The sequence below is a fragment of the Oncorhynchus mykiss genome, chromosome 8, assembly GCF_013265735.2.
Source record: "Oncorhynchus mykiss isolate Arlee chromosome 8, USDA_OmykA_1.1, whole genome shotgun sequence".
NCBI classification, from domain to species: domain Eukaryota; kingdom Metazoa; phylum Chordata; class Actinopteri; order Salmoniformes; family Salmonidae; genus Oncorhynchus; species Oncorhynchus mykiss.
This window is the reverse complement of record NC_048572.1, coordinates 25,219,829-25,234,524: the sequence shown is the minus strand read 5'-3', so window position 1 is coordinate 25,234,524 and position 14,696 is coordinate 25,219,829. Positions and strand designations below refer to the sequence as shown.

At 41.3% G+C, this 14,696-nt stretch overlaps 1 protein-coding gene across 50 annotated transcripts in view; it reads right to left on the bottom strand.

Moving 5' to 3' along the window:
* Positions 1-361: 361 nt before the first annotated feature.
* The window catches only part of adgrf8 (adhesion G protein-coupled receptor F8), a 37,358-nt gene continuing 23,023 nt past the window's right edge, over positions 362-14,696 (bottom strand). For 27 of the 50 annotated variants that reach the window (XM_036985114.1, XM_036985113.1, XM_036985125.1 and 24 more), the window contains 31 exons: positions 14,355-14,432; positions 13,942-14,019; positions 13,484-13,561; positions 13,170-13,247; positions 12,832-12,909; positions 12,440-12,517; positions 12,258-12,386; positions 11,809-11,886; positions 11,501-11,578; positions 11,044-11,121; positions 10,613-10,690; positions 10,179-10,256; positions 9,997-10,125; positions 9,548-9,625; positions 9,195-9,245; positions 9,022-9,096; positions 8,767-8,841; positions 8,113-8,304; positions 6,749-6,858; positions 5,753-5,814; positions 5,523-5,665; positions 5,177-5,404; positions 4,726-4,926; positions 4,462-4,602; positions 4,209-4,384; positions 3,793-3,957; positions 2,148-3,521; positions 1,900-1,941; positions 1,743-1,802; positions 1,417-1,486; positions 362-1,283 (listed from right to left, as the gene is read on the bottom strand). In XM_036985114.1, the coding sequence (XP_036841009.1) occupies positions 1,210-1,283; positions 1,417-1,486; positions 1,743-1,802; positions 1,900-1,941; positions 2,148-3,521; positions 3,793-3,957; positions 4,209-4,384; positions 4,462-4,602; positions 4,726-4,926; positions 5,177-5,404; positions 5,523-5,665; positions 5,753-5,814; positions 6,749-6,858; positions 8,113-8,304; positions 8,767-8,841; positions 9,022-9,096; positions 9,195-9,245; positions 9,548-9,625; positions 9,997-10,125; positions 10,179-10,256; positions 10,613-10,690; positions 11,044-11,121; positions 11,501-11,578; positions 11,809-11,886; positions 12,258-12,386; positions 12,440-12,517; positions 12,832-12,909; positions 13,170-13,247; positions 13,484-13,561; positions 13,942-14,019; positions 14,355-14,432 (4,433 nt within the window). In that variant the 3' untranslated portion in view covers positions 362-1,209. The remainder of the gene's footprint in view (positions 1,284-1,416; positions 1,487-1,742; positions 1,803-1,899; positions 1,942-2,147; positions 3,522-3,792; positions 3,958-4,208; positions 4,385-4,461; positions 4,603-4,725; positions 4,927-5,176; positions 5,405-5,522; positions 5,666-5,752; positions 5,815-6,748; positions 6,859-8,112; positions 8,305-8,766; positions 8,842-9,021; positions 9,097-9,194; positions 9,246-9,547; positions 9,626-9,996; positions 10,126-10,178; positions 10,257-10,612; positions 10,691-11,043; positions 11,122-11,500; positions 11,579-11,808; positions 11,887-12,257; positions 12,387-12,439; positions 12,518-12,831; positions 12,910-13,169; positions 13,248-13,483; positions 13,562-13,941; positions 14,020-14,354; positions 14,433-14,696) is intronic. The other 23 variants (XM_036985117.1, XM_036985116.1, XM_036985115.1 and 20 more) reach the window with 23 other exon arrangements.

The window sequence follows — 14,696 nt, the reverse complement described above, 5'->3', positions numbered from 1 at the left end:
CTGTTCTTTGTATGCCATTTTAATATTTGATAATTAACCAATTATATTAGGCCACTCTTGGCCATGATTACAGACACCTGTGTCTTTTGACACTATATAAACGAGTCATCCCGCAGTGTTTGTGATTATACCCTGATGAAGACAGCTTGGCTGTCGAAACGTTGGTAATTAAATTTTTGCATCTGAGCTCCTAGAGTGTGCGGCTCTCTTTTATTTTTAAGTTTTCTACTCCGCTAACCAGCACCTTGCCTAAATAGGTGTGCGTTTCTTTTTCTTCTAGATAGGTTTGTTATGGTGCCATATTCTTTAAATTTTTTAATAATGGATTTAATGGTGCTCTGTGGGATGTTCAAATGTTCTGATATTTTGTATAACCCAACCATGATTTGTACTTCTCCACAACTTTGTCCCTGACCTGTTTGGAGAGCTCCTTGGTCTTCATGGTTCCGCTTGCTTGGTGGTGCCCCTTGCTTAGTGGTGTTGCAGACTTTGGGACCATTCAGAACAGGTGTATATATACTGAGGTCATGTGACAGATCATGTGACACTTAGATTGCACACAGGTGGACTTCATTTAACAAATTATGTGAGTTATGAAGGTAATTGGTTGCACAAGATCTTATTTGGGGACTTCACAGCAAAGGGGGTGAATACATATGCACACACCACTTTTCCGTGTTATAATATTTTTAATTTTTTTAAACAAGTTATTTTTTAAATTTCATTTCACCAATTTTGATTATTTTGTATGTCCATTGCATGAAATCCAAATAAAAATCTATTTAAATTACAGGTTTTAATGCAACAAAATAGGAAATGAGGATGAATCATTTTGCAAGGCACTGTAGAACTCACAACATTATTCCAGAAAAGTCCACAAATCTTCACATCAATAGATTCATTGTGTGTTGGACCAAGCCATGTTTTATGGCAGGTCCAGGTCAAAGGCTATAATTCTTGGCTAAACATACATTTTAAAAACAATAAAATGGTGCCATCTGCTTTGCTTAAAAGAAAGAATTTTAAATTATTTATACTTTTACTTTTGATACTTACGTATATTTTTATCAATTACATTTACTTTTGATACTTAAGTATATTTAAAAACAAATCAATTTACTCAAGTAGTTTTTCACTGAGTGACTTTTACCTGAGTAACTTCATAGTAAGGTATCTATACTTTAACTCAAGTATGACCATTGGGTACTTTTAGGTGTTGATGAAAGACTCTGTAGCACCAGTGCTGTTGGAAGAATTTGCAACTTCCGAAACATTGTAGACATCTGTCAAAGCAAGAGAAGTCAAACAGTTGGTTTGTTATAGAAAGCAAGGCAGGGTGATTATTTAAGAAACCAAATATTTAAAGAACTGTGATCATTTCAAAATTCAAAAAAAAAAAAAAAATGGTGAGCTTACTCCTCCTTATCCTTCTTCGGATGAAGTTTAATGCACTGGTTGATGATGTTGCCGCGCCACCACTGGTACTCTGGAATGGACAAAAGAAATGATATACACTCATTGGGCAATCAATGTTCGCTGATACAGTAGTAAGTCTTATCAGAGAGAACTGAATCTACGAGGAAGGCCACAAGCAGCCCATTAAACTCATGGTTTACCTTGAGCATTCTGAAATTGCAAAACATGTCTAAATACAAGGATCATCAGTGCACATAGTACACATGTAATTAACATGAATCATTTGAGGTAAATATAGAAGAAACGGTGGGAAGAGATGTACTTACCCTCGTACGGTCAGAGCCTGGGAGGATGGAAGAGAACGTTCCTACTATAGCTGACCGGATCTGAAAGCACAGGACCATTTCATAAAAAAATCACAACACTCTTAAATGCTCTTAAAAAGGGTATAAACAAAAAATGTATGACTTTTCAGACACATACCTTGCCGTCTAAAAGTGTTCCAAACACCAAAACAAAGAAACCCTTTTCAAGAAAGATGAAAGATTAATGTACATCATACAATGTTGCCAATGTTGTCCGACATCATGAAAACAAATGTAGTTGTAAACATGTTGACATTTTACATCAGAACTCATTACTTGCAACTTTCAGTTGGAAAATAAAAATGAAATGAAGATTTCAGTGTATGGCACTATTATGGAAAATAATGCACCAATGTATTTAGTTACCTGTAGTGAATTGAAGAGGGCAAATACAACATGGATTCCCTTATTTGTTGGATCAATCATGGTTCCTACTCCCAGTCCCCAGGTAAGGCCAAAGAATGGAGTCAGAATGGCCAGACACCTGGCAATGACCACAACAGCATTTCTCTCATCTGGCTGGGTAGCATCCCCCACCCCTCTCCTCAGCATTTTGTACAGAACCACAATCAGGATCAAAAAGTTGATGACCACTATGGTCAGGGCAGGGATCACAAAAGCAAGGAGAGCCATTGTCTTGTCCCAGTTGAGCCAACATGCCTGGTTTTCCTTGATGTATCCACCACTAGGAGCTGTTGCTGCCACAGTAACAACAGCAATGATAAGAGGTGCCCCATAGCCTACTGAGAAGCCAATCGCCAGCATAGTTGATTTTGACATATGGGAGAAAACCAAGATGGTCCGGTAGAAAAGGAGAAGGCCTGAGATCAGCATCCAAAAGAACAGAGCAAGGTAGAAAAAGTGAATGAAAAACGTAGCTGCAGTACATGCCGGTATAGGTGTTCTGGTGTCTTCGCCTGGGTTTTCAAGGGTATTTTTTGATATTGATGCACCAATAATGAACCAAATGTCGGCAATCAGGAGAGACACAGCGATGTTCACAATGGAGACATGGCGCATGTAAGAGGTGTTGTTTCTGGTCATGGCCTTCCATACACAAGCCTCAATGATGAGACAAATTACTAAGCTACCCATCGATATGCCAACTCCAACATAAGTGATTATATCCAAAGCATCTTGAATCTCTTTCGGAATGGAAGTTGACATCAAAATGGAGAAGGAGGTCAGATGGTTACAGTGACAGGTGACCTTGCCCTTCTCATTAGACTTCAGTTTACATCCTGTGTCATCCCATCCTCCAAGGCTGTTAAAAAGGCTGAAGTTCCAGAAAACACACTGAGGATTGAATGTGAGCGACTTGTTAAACTTGTCGAAGCTCAATGAGACATTTTTAGTCGTTCCATTCAACTTCACCATCACTACAACACCATTGATGGTGTTGTCATTGGCACTTTGGTTGCTGCCGTTCCTGGCAGGTAACACATTTCTGAGGGTGTGGAACGTTAGAGTGGTGATGGTGAGGTGTTTGGAATTAGTCTCTGGAATCTCTATTAACACACTTGAATTTAAGTTTGTGCTGAATGAGTTGTCAAATGTGTCTTGGTTTAACTGAATTAGTTTTGTTGTCACATTAAAGGACGTCGTTGGGAGAGAACCTGCAAAAAATTCCATGGAGCCCAGTAAACTAGAGCTGGTGTTCTTATTTTGGTCGGCATTGAGAAAGACCCAGGATTCTTTTGCTTCATCAGAAACTAGGACATTCACTGTTTCTAGAATGTTCTGGGAGTCAATGAGAAATCTGAGTTAGGTCCAAACTTAATGTTAATACTTTCGTTATTCTTTTTCAAAGCAAAACATGCTCATCTCACCACTATCAATAATCTTAAGTCTATTTCATTAGTTTTACTTTATTTAAAGCATTAACTTATTTCCAAACTTCATGCATTCAAAGTATACTAAAACCAAGTGAACTGATATACTGTATATTTTTGTTTCTCTTGCACTGATCTCTACAGTTTATCTGTGCTTGTTTTGTTTGTTTTCAACATACCTTTATCTCAGACTGGCTGATATTCTTTGAAACGCTTGCAACAATTCTCAGAATATCAACAATGGTCGAAATAGTTGCACTTGAACTGACGATTTTCTCTTTTAGATCAACAGCGGTATTATTCAGTTTTGTTAAAAATTCTTCAACTGTTGCCTCTTTCAAGTCCTGCAGAGGAAGATATGATTATACTTAGCAAATATCCTGAATGTCATACACTTACATTTAGGACATCTAAGAGAAACATGTTTGAAAATAAATAAATATCACAATTGCTTACAAAACTCTCAAATCATACAAATGAGTTTTCCTTCAAATGGATAACAACAACAGAAAATCATGCTCCAAATTATAAATACAGTTAAGACAACGATTGCTAGGGTTTACCAGTCATGGTAGGTGTTATTAAAAAGTATTACCTGAGATGAGGTCAGTAGCTCATTGATTGCAGTCAAGACACAAGTGTCAGTCTGAGGTATCCAAAGTCCACTTTTACAAATCGCTGTCTTTATTCCATCCTCACCTTTCTTACATGGTGCCACTGATGTGTCTTTCTCTTGGCCACTACCATATTCCAGATTGTTGCAAATTTCAACTAGAAAACATTATTTATTTTTTTAGAAATTTGAAACAGCAAATACTGTATTCAAAGACAGAAAATACGGTACTTACCTCCTACGAAAATAGTCAATTTTGTAGTCTTTTCATATCCTGTTGGGTCTTTCACTTGGCATGTTAATTTGACAACTTTGGATGATACATCACAGTTTTGAATTTGATATTTATATTGAATGCAATTGTCAGAAGTCTCATCTATAAATGATACATGTAAAAAAAAGGTCAGATGGTTATAATATAGATAACATGGTTTATGCGTTTATTTATTTGGTCTCTTGTCATATTGAAAAGGAAGTCTGATTTTCAACAAACACTTACTTGTGAGCAATACTACATTGCCTTCTTTCCACATTAGTTTATAGGGAGTCTGCACACAACACTCCAATGGCTGATTATTCCCCGGCACACATTTGGTATTGATTTCTGTCTTCGTTTGAATAATGGGAGCATCTTTGATGTCAATTTGACCCATTTGGTAGAAATAGATTTCGTCACTCTTCAGAGTGCATTCATATTCCCCTGGGATGAAACAATATTGACATTGTTGAGTCAAGAAACAATATCTGGACAATATCTTTAACTTTGGGTGGGTATGCTCTGGGTTTTGAGATTTCAATGTTATAGAAACCAAAATGTAACAGTGATTAAAAAAAGATAATAAAATTGTCATGACACAATTGATAATATTTAGATTATAGACTCCTGCTTTCCAGCCAGGGTAGTTTAATTGTATTTTAAAAAAGCGTAAAAAATACACTCTTTAACTTACCTTTATCATCAGCAATTACATTTTTGATACCAAGTGTTGTCTTTTTTGATGCAAAATCATCTGTATTGATGGTGAACCTTCCAGTCGATGTTAAAACTCTTCCCTTTCGTTTCCACTCAACGCTTTTAATGGTTCCCATCTTTACAGTATCAGGAGGTGGTCCACACTCCAGAGTCATGGTGCCATCAGTGTAAATGGTAGTTGGTTTATAACGTAATACTGTGCTACCTTGGAAAAGATTGAGACATTCGTGGTCAACAGTTTTTTAGACCGATATTTAAAGCATCTTTTATTTGGTCATAAGAATTTGCAATAATGTGATTTGAGAACGTTTTTAAGGACTTACTGCTATAAATGATATTGAAAGAGCTAATGTCAACTTGATAAACAGCTGGAAGTGATGTTGCAAGTCCAGCATTAGCTTTGTTAATTGCAGTGGGGTCTGCAGCTGTGGTCTTAACATCAAAGTTGGCTATAACACTTCCACGGCTGTTAACAGGAACCAAAGAGAGAATACAGAAATAAATACATGTTGAATGGAAACAGCTTACTTCCATAACAACAGTAGATACCTACCTGAAACTTGTCAATGCTGCTGAAATAAACCCTGGCATGTTCTTCCTATACTGGGCCTGGATCTGTGTGAGATAATGACATTGATCATGTAAAAAATGTTTTTTGCAATATTTCCAATGCACTACATGACCAAAAGTATGTGTAAACCTGCTCGTCGAACTATAGAGTTGGTCCCCCCTTTGCTGCTATAACAGCCACTCTTCTGGAAGGCTTTACACTAGATGTTGGAACATTGCTGTGGGGACTTGATTCCTTTCAGCCACAAGAGCAATAGTGAGGTGATGTTGAGCAATTAGGCCTGGCTCGCAGTTGGCGTTCCAATTCATCCCAAAGGTGTTCGATGGGGTTGAGGTCAGGGCTCTGTTCAGGCCAGTCAAGTTTTTCCACAACGATCTCGACAAACCATTTCTGTATGGATCTCGCTTTGTGCACGGGGGCATTGTCATGCTGAAACAGAAAAGGGCCTTCCCCAAACTGTTTCCACAATGTTGGAAGCACAGAATCATCTAGAATGTCATTGTACGCTGTAGCGTTAAGATTTCCCTTCACTGGAGCTAAGGAGCCTGAACCATGAAAAACAGCCCCAGACATTATTCCCCCTCCACCAAACTTTACAGTTGGAACTATGCATTTGGGCAGGTAGCGTTCTCCTGATTAGTTTGCCAGACTGCCAGATGGTGAAGCGTGCTCCATCACTCCAGAGAACGCATTTCCACTGCTCCAGAGTCCAATGGCGGTGAGCTTTACACCACTCCAGCCGATGCTTAGCATTGCGCATGGCTTGGTTTTATACACCTGTCAGTAACGGGTGTGATTGAAATAGCCGAATCCAATCATTTGAAGGGGTTTCCACATACTTTTGTATATATAGTGTACATCCGAAGCATTCATAATCATTACACTGAAAATGTACCCTGGCTAGATAATTGGAGGAATAGTTATTTAATGCATTTTATTATTTACTTGGGCCAACAATAGCTTGAGTCATGTACTTACAACTGGTTCAATATCGTCTCTGTACTTTTTGTATTTGACACTATTTTTATCATTTAGGTCGTTGGTGAACTCTTCATTCATTTTGAAGGACATCGCCAGCAACAGAATATCTGAAACAAAAGAAGAAGAATGACAAATGTGCTTAAATGGAATGGCATTGTTGCTACCTATACTGTGTATCCTATTATTTACTCCCCTCCATATGGATTTGGACAGTGGAGATAAAGTGTTACATTTGGTTTTATACTCCAGCCTTTTGGAATTGAGATCAAATGTTTCATATGAGGCAACAGTACAGAATGTGTCCTGTTATTTGAGGGTATTTTCATACATGTCTGTTTTACTGTTTAGAAATTAAAGCACAGGGCCTCCCGAGTGGCCCTGAGATTAGAGATTTTGGGTTCGAGTCCAGGCTCTGTCACAGCCGGCCGCGACCGGAAGACCCATGGGGCGGCGCACAATTGTCCCAGCATCTTCCGGGTTAGGGGAAGGTTTGGCCGGCAGGGATGTCCTTGTCCCATCGCGTACTAGAGACTCCTGTGGCTGGCCGGGCACAATGCACGCTGACACGGTCGCCAGGTGTACGGTGTTTCCTCCAACACATTGGTGCGGCTGGCTTCCGGGTTAAGTGGGCATTGTGTCCAGAGGCAGTACGGCTTGGTTGGGTTGTGTTTCGGAGGACGCACAGCTCTTGACCTTCGCCTCGAACGAGTCCGTACGGGAGTTGCAGTGATGAGTCTGACTCAACTGAACTGACTGATACCATGAAATACCATTTTTGTTTTTTTATAAAAATGAAAAATAAAAAAATATTAAAAAATAAAGAAATTAAAGCACTTTATGTATCTTGTCCCCACATTTGAGAAAGTCATAAGAAAAATGTACTTATAGTGTAGTAAAGTAGTCACAAGTGTAGTATTTGTTCTCATATTCCTTGCACTCAACGACTAAATCAAGCTTGTGACTCAACAAACTCATTGAATGCATTTGCATAATGATGATCAGATGATATTTTTCCCTATAGGAACTGAATGGTGAATAATGCATTGTGTCATTTTGGAGACCCTTTTATTGTAAGTAAGAATAGAAGATGTCTCTGAACACTTCTACATGAATGTGGATGCTACCATGATTATGGATAAATGTGAATGAATCGTGAATAATAATGACTGAGAAATTAACAGAGGCACATCATACACCCCAAAAATGCTATTGCTAATGGTGAGAGGTTAACATGTTTTGTTGTAGCCTCTGTAACCTTCTCACCCATCAAGGTTCATGATTGATTCATGATTTTTCATAATCATGGCATAATCAGGATTCATTCAGCAGTGTTCAGAAACATCTTCTATTCTTACACATACCAGCTGGTTTTGTAGTTGATGGTGGTGTTGTTGTTGGTGGTGTTGGTGGTGTTGTTGTTGGTGGTGTTGGTGGTGTTGGTGGTGGTATTGTTGTTGGTGGTGGTACTGTTGTTGGTGGTGTTGTTGGTGGTATTGTTGTTGGTGGTGTCGTTTTTGTAGTTGCTGGTGGTGGTTCAGTAGTTACTGTAGTTCCTGTTGGGAGAGACACATGGCTTAGTAGTAAGTGAAAGCTACAGTACAAAACTGGAGGTGGGATCACAGAACAACACCTGTGCTACCTGTGGTGGTTGTTCTCTGTTCTGTTGTGGGCTAAAGTGTTGCAGAGGCTACAGCAAAGCGGTTATATACAGTAGTGACAGACTGTTACATTGTTAGATCTGTTTGGTGAACTATGGTTCACCTACTGGTGAATGTGGTCAGGATTCATTTAGAAGTCTTCAGAAACATCCTCTATTCTTACACACACCAGCAGGTTTTGCAATTGTGGTTGGTGGTGGTATTATCACAGTTGGTGGTGTTGTTTTTGTACTTAATGCTGGTGTTGATTCAGTAGTTAATGTATTTGTGGGTGCAGTAGAGTCTACAGCAGAGAAGTAACAGGTTGTTAGGTCTGCTTCAGACAGGTTTTGTTATACAGAAGTTGATGACACTTACTCGTGTCTGTGGTCGGTTGTGTTGTGGGGTCAACTGTAGTGGTCTGATTTGTTGTAGCTGCAGGTGTAGTAAAGTCTACCAAGAGAGGAGAAACATAGTGATAAACTAAAGAAGTAGATTAACAGAAACTCATAATGACTCAGTAGTATTTGATGGCCTTTAAAAGCACTTGTCACTGTGGTCAGTTCTGTTGTGACAGATAGTGACAACAAAAATGCCATTTTGTTCTGAACTAAAATATGTTTGCAGTCATACTGGTAATTGTGGTCAGTTGTGTTGTGGGGTCAGCTGTAGTACTTTGTCCTGTTGTGGGTGGAGTTGTTGTAGAGTCTACAGAAGGGAAGAAACATGGTGATTGAATGTCAGATCGTTTGGTAGTGAACTCTGCTTCAGACAAGTTTTGTTCTCCAGAACTTGATGAAACTTACTGGTAACTTTGGTCATTTGTTCTGTAGTGCTGGCCTCAGGTGTCGTAGAGTCTAAATTAGAGAGAGAGAGAGAGAGAGAGAGAAAGAGAGAGAGAGAGAGAGAGAGAGAGAGAGAGAGAGAGAGAGAGAGAGAGAGAGAGAGAGAGAGAGACAGACAGACAGACAGACAGACAGACAGACAGACAGACAGACAGACAGACAGACATACAGACAGCGAGGGAGGGAGGGAGAGAGAGAGAGAGAGAGAGAGAGAGAGAGAGAGAGAGAGAGAGAGAGAGAGAGAGATTGTGACAAACATGTGAAGACCTGAATTTCAGAACAAATTATTTTCACTAGTACTTGATTGTATTTACTGGTAACTGTGGTCAGTTGTGTTGTGTTATCAACTGTAGTTATTTGTTCTGTAGTGCTGGCCTCAGGTGTTGTAGAGTCTAAAGCAGAGAGAGAGAGAGAGAGAGAGAGATTGTGACAAATGTGTGATGAACTGAAGATCAGAACAAATTATTTTCAGCAGTTAATGACTGTATTTCCAGGTAACTGTGGTAAATTGTGTTGTGGGGTCAGCTGTAGTGGTCTGTTTTGCTGTGGCTGCAGGTGTAGTAAAGTCTACCAAGAGATAAGCAACATAGTGAGAGATTGAAGAAGAAACAGATTCATGTAAACTCATGCTATTTTTTGAATTGTTTTTACCAGCCTTTAGAAGCTCTTAGTCTAATGGTCACTAGTGTCAGTTCTATTGTGATAGATAGTGACTCGTTAATGCAACTTTGTAATTAACTAAAATATATTAGTGTTCACTTACTGGTAACTGGGTTCAGTTGTGTTGTGTTATCAACTGTAGTCAGTTGTGTTGTGTTATCAACTGTGGTCAGTTGTGTTGTGGGGTCAGCTGTAGTAATTTGTTCTGTTGTGGGTGTAGATGTTGTAGAGTCTAGATTAGGGGAGAAACACACATTTTGTTCTCCAGAACTTGATGATACTTACTGGTAACTGTGATCAGTTGTGTTGTGTTATCAACTGTGGTTATTTGTTCTGTAGTGCTGGCCTCAGGTGTTGTAGAGTCTAAATTAGAGAGAGAGAGAGAGAGAGAGAGAGAGAGACAGACAGATAGACAGACAGATAGACAGGGAGGGAGGGAGGGAGGGAGGGAGGGAGGGAGGGAGGGAGGGAGGGAGGGAGGGAGGGAGGGAGGGAGGGAGGGAGGGAGGGAGGGAGGGAGGGATGTGACAAACATGTGAAGACCTGAATTTTAAGAACAAATTATTTTAACTAGTACTTGATTGTATTTACTGACAACTGTGGTCAGTTGTGTTGTGGGGTCAGCTGTAGTAATTTGTTTTGTTGTGGGTGCAGATGTTGTAGAGTCTACATTAGGGGAGAAACACACATTTTGTTCTCCAGAACTTGATGATACTTACTGGTAACTGTGATCAGTTGTGTTGTGTTATCAACAGTGGTTATTTGTTCTGTAGTGCTGGCCTCAGGTGTTGTAGAGTCTAAATTAGAGAGAGAGAGAGAGAGAGAGAGAGAGAGAGACAGACAGACAGACAGACAGACAGACAGAGAGCGGGGGAGGGAGGGAGGGAGGGAGGGAGGGAGGGAGGGAGGGAGGGAGGGAGGGAGGGAGGGAGGGAGGGAGGGAGGGAGGGAGGGATGTGACAAACATGTGAAGACCTGAATTTAAGAAAAAAATATTTTAACTAGTACTTGATTGTATTTACTAGTAACTGTGATCAGTTGTGTTGTGGGGTCAGCTGTAGTAATTTGTTATGTTGTGGGTAAAGATGTTGTAGAGTCTACATTAGGGGTGAAACACACATTTTGTTCTCCAGAACTTGATGATACTTACTGGTAACTGTGATCAGTTGTGTTGTGTTATCAACTGTAGTTATTTGTTCTGTAGTGCTGGCCTCAGGTGTTGTAGAGTCTAAAGCAGAGAGAGAGAGAGAGAGAGAGAGAGAGAGAGACAGACAGACAGACAGACAGACAGACAGACAGACAGACAGACAGACAGACAGAGAGGGAGGGAGGGAGGGAGGGAGGGAGGGAGGGAGGGAGGGAGGGAGGGAGGGAGGGAGGGAGGGAGGGAGGGAGGGAGGGAGGGATGTGACAAACATGTGAAGACCTGAATTTAAGAACAAATTATTTTAACTAGTACTTGATTGTATTTACTGACAACTGTGGTCAGATGTATTGTGGGGTCAGCTGTAGTAATTTGTTCTGTTGTGGGTGTAGATGATGATGTTGTAGAGTCTACATTAGGGGAGAAACACACATTTTGTTCTCCAGAACTTGATGATACTTACTGGTAAATGTGATCAGTTGTGTTGTGTTATCAACTGTGGTTATTTGTTCTGTAGTGCTGGCCTCAGGTGTTGTAGAGTCTAAATTAGAGAGAGAGAGAGACAGAGAGACAGACAGACAGACAGACAGAGAGTGAGGGAGGGAGGGAGGGAGGGAGGGAGGGAGGGAGGGAGGGAGGGAGGGAGGGAGGGAGGGAGGGAGGGAGGGAGGGAGGGAGGGAGGGAGGGAGAGAGAGAGAGAGATTGTGACAAACATGTGAAGACCTGAATTTCAGAACAAATTATTTTCACTAGTACTTGATTGTATTTACTGGTAACTGTGGTCAGTTGTGTTGTGTTATCAACTGTAGTTATTTGTTCTGTAGTGCTGGCCTCAGGTGTTGTAGAGTCTAAAGCAGAGAGAGAGAGAGAGAGAGAGAGATTGTGACAAATGTGTGATGAACTGAAGATCAGAACAAATTATTTTCAGCAGTTAATGACTGTATTTCCAGGTAACTGTGGTAAATTGTGTTGTGGGGTCAGCTGTAGTGGTCTGTTTTGCTGTGGCTGCAGGTGTAGTAAAGTCTACCAAGAGATAAGCAACATAGTGAGAGATTGAAGAAGAAACAGATTCATGTAAACTCATGCTATTTTTTGAATTGTTTTTACCAGCCTTTAGAAGCTCTTAGTCTAATGGTCACTAGTGTCAGTTCTATTGTGATAGATAGTGACTCGTTAATGCAACTTTGTAATTAACTAAAATATATTAGTGTTCACTTACTGGTAACTGGGTTCAGTTGTGTTGTGTTATCAACTGTAGTCAGTTGTGTTGTGTTATCAACTGTGGTCAGTTGTGTTGTGGGGTCAGCTGTAGTAATTTGTTCTGTTGTGGGTGTAGATGTTGTAGAGTCTAGATTAGGGGAGAAACACACATTTTGTTCTCCAGAACTTGATGATACTTACTGGTAACTGTGATCAGTTGTGTTGTGTTATCAACTGTGGTTATTTGTTCTGTAGTGCTGGCCTCAGGTGTTGTAGAGTCTAAATTAGAGAGAGAGAGAGAGAGAGAGAGAGAGACAGACAGACAGACAGACAGACAGATAGACAGACAGGGAGGGAGGGAGGGAGGGAGGGAGGGAGTGAGGGGGAGAGAGAGGGAGGGAGGGAGGGAGGGAGGGAGGGAGGGAGGGAGGGAGGGAGGGAGGGAGGGAGGGAGGGAGGGAGGGAGGGAGGGAGGGAGGGAGGGAGGGAGGGAGGGGGAGAGAGAGGGAGGGGGAGAGAGAGAGATTGTGACAAGCATGTGAAGACCCGAATTTCAGAACAAATTATTTTCACTAGTACTTGATTGTATTTACTGGTAACTGTGGTCAGTTGTGTTGTGTTATCAACTGTGGTTATTTGTTCTGTAGTGCTGGCCTCAGGTGTTGTAGAGTCTAAATTAGAGAGAGAGAGAGAGAGAGAGAGAGAGAGAGAGAGAGAGAGAGAGAGAGACAGACAGACAGACAGACAGACAGACAGACAGACAGACAGACAGACAGACAGACAGACAGACAGACAGACAGACAGACAGACAGACAGACAGACAGACAGACAGACAGGGAGGGAGGGAGGGGGAGAGAGAGAGATTGTGACAAGCATGTGAAGACCCGAATTTCAGAACAAATTATTTTCACTAGTACTTGATTGTATTTACTGGTAACTGTGGTCAGTTGTGTTGTGTTATCAATTGTGGTTATTTGTTCTGTAGTGCTGGCCTCAGGTGTTGTAGAGTCTAAATGAGAGAGAGAGAGAGAGAGAGAGAGAGACAGACAGGGAGGGAGGGAGGGAGGGAGGGAGGGAGGGAGGGAGGGAGGGAGGGAGGGAGGGAGGGAGGGAGGGAGGGAGGGAGGGAGGGGGAGAGAGAGGGAGGGGGAGAGAGAGGGAGGGGGAGAGAGAGAGATTGTGACAAGCATGTGAAGACCCGAATTTCAGAACAAATTATTTTCACTAGTACTTGATTGTATTTACTGGTAACTGTGGTCAGTTGTGTTGTGTTATCAACTGTGGTTATTTGTTCTGTAGTGCTGGCCTCAGGTGTTGTAGAGTCTAAATTAGAGAGAGAGAGAGAGAGAGAGAGAGAGAGAGAGAGAGAGAGAGAGAGAGAGAGAGAGAGAGAGAGAGAGAGAGAGAGACAGACAGACAGACAGACAGACAGGGAGGGAGGGAGGGAGGGAGGGAGGGAGGGAGGGAGGGAGGGAGGGAGGGAGGGAGGGAGGGAGGGAGGGAGGGATGTGACAAACATGTGAAGACCTGAATTTTAAGAACAAATTATTTTAACTAGTACTTGATTGTATTTACTGACAACTGTGGTCAGTTGTGTTGTGGGGTCAGCTGTAGTAATTTGTTTTGTTGTGGGTGCAGATGTTGTAGAGTCTACATTAGGGGAGAAACACACATTTTGTTCTCCAGAACTTGATGATACTTACTGGTAACTGTGATCAGTTGTGTTGTGTTATCAACAGTGGTTATTTGTTCTGTAGTGCTGGCCTCAGGTGTTGTAGAGTCTAAATTAGAGAGAGAGAGAGAGAGAGAGAGAGAGAGAGAGAGAGAGAGAGAGACAGACAGACAGACAGACAGACAGACAGACAGAGAGCGAGGGAGGGAGGGAGGGAGGGAGGGAGGGAGGGAGGGAGGGAGGGAGGGATGTGACAAACATGTGAAGACCTGAATTTAAGAAAAAATTATTTTAACTAGTACTTGATTGTATTTACTAGTAACTGTGATCAGTTGTGTTGTGGGGTCAGCTGTAGTAATTTGTTATGTTGTGGGTAAAGATGTTGTAGAGTCTACATTAGGGGTGAAACACACATTTTGTTCTCCAGAACTTGATGATACTTACTGGTAACTGTGATCAGTTGTGTTGTGTTATCAACTGTAGTTATTTGTTCTGTAGTGCTGGCCTCAGGTGTTGTAGAGTCTAAAGCAGAGAGAGAGAGAGAGAGAGAGAGAGAGAGAGAGAGACAGACAGACAGACAGACAGACAGACAGACAGACAGACAGACAGACAGACAGACAGACAGGGAGGGAGGGAGGGAGGGAGGGAGGGAGGGAGGGAGGGAGGGAGGGAGGGAGGGAGGGAGGGAGGGAGGGAGGGAGGGAGGGATGTGACAAACATGTGAAGACCTGAATTTAAGAACAAATTATTTTAACTAGTACTTGATTGTATTTACTGACAACTGTG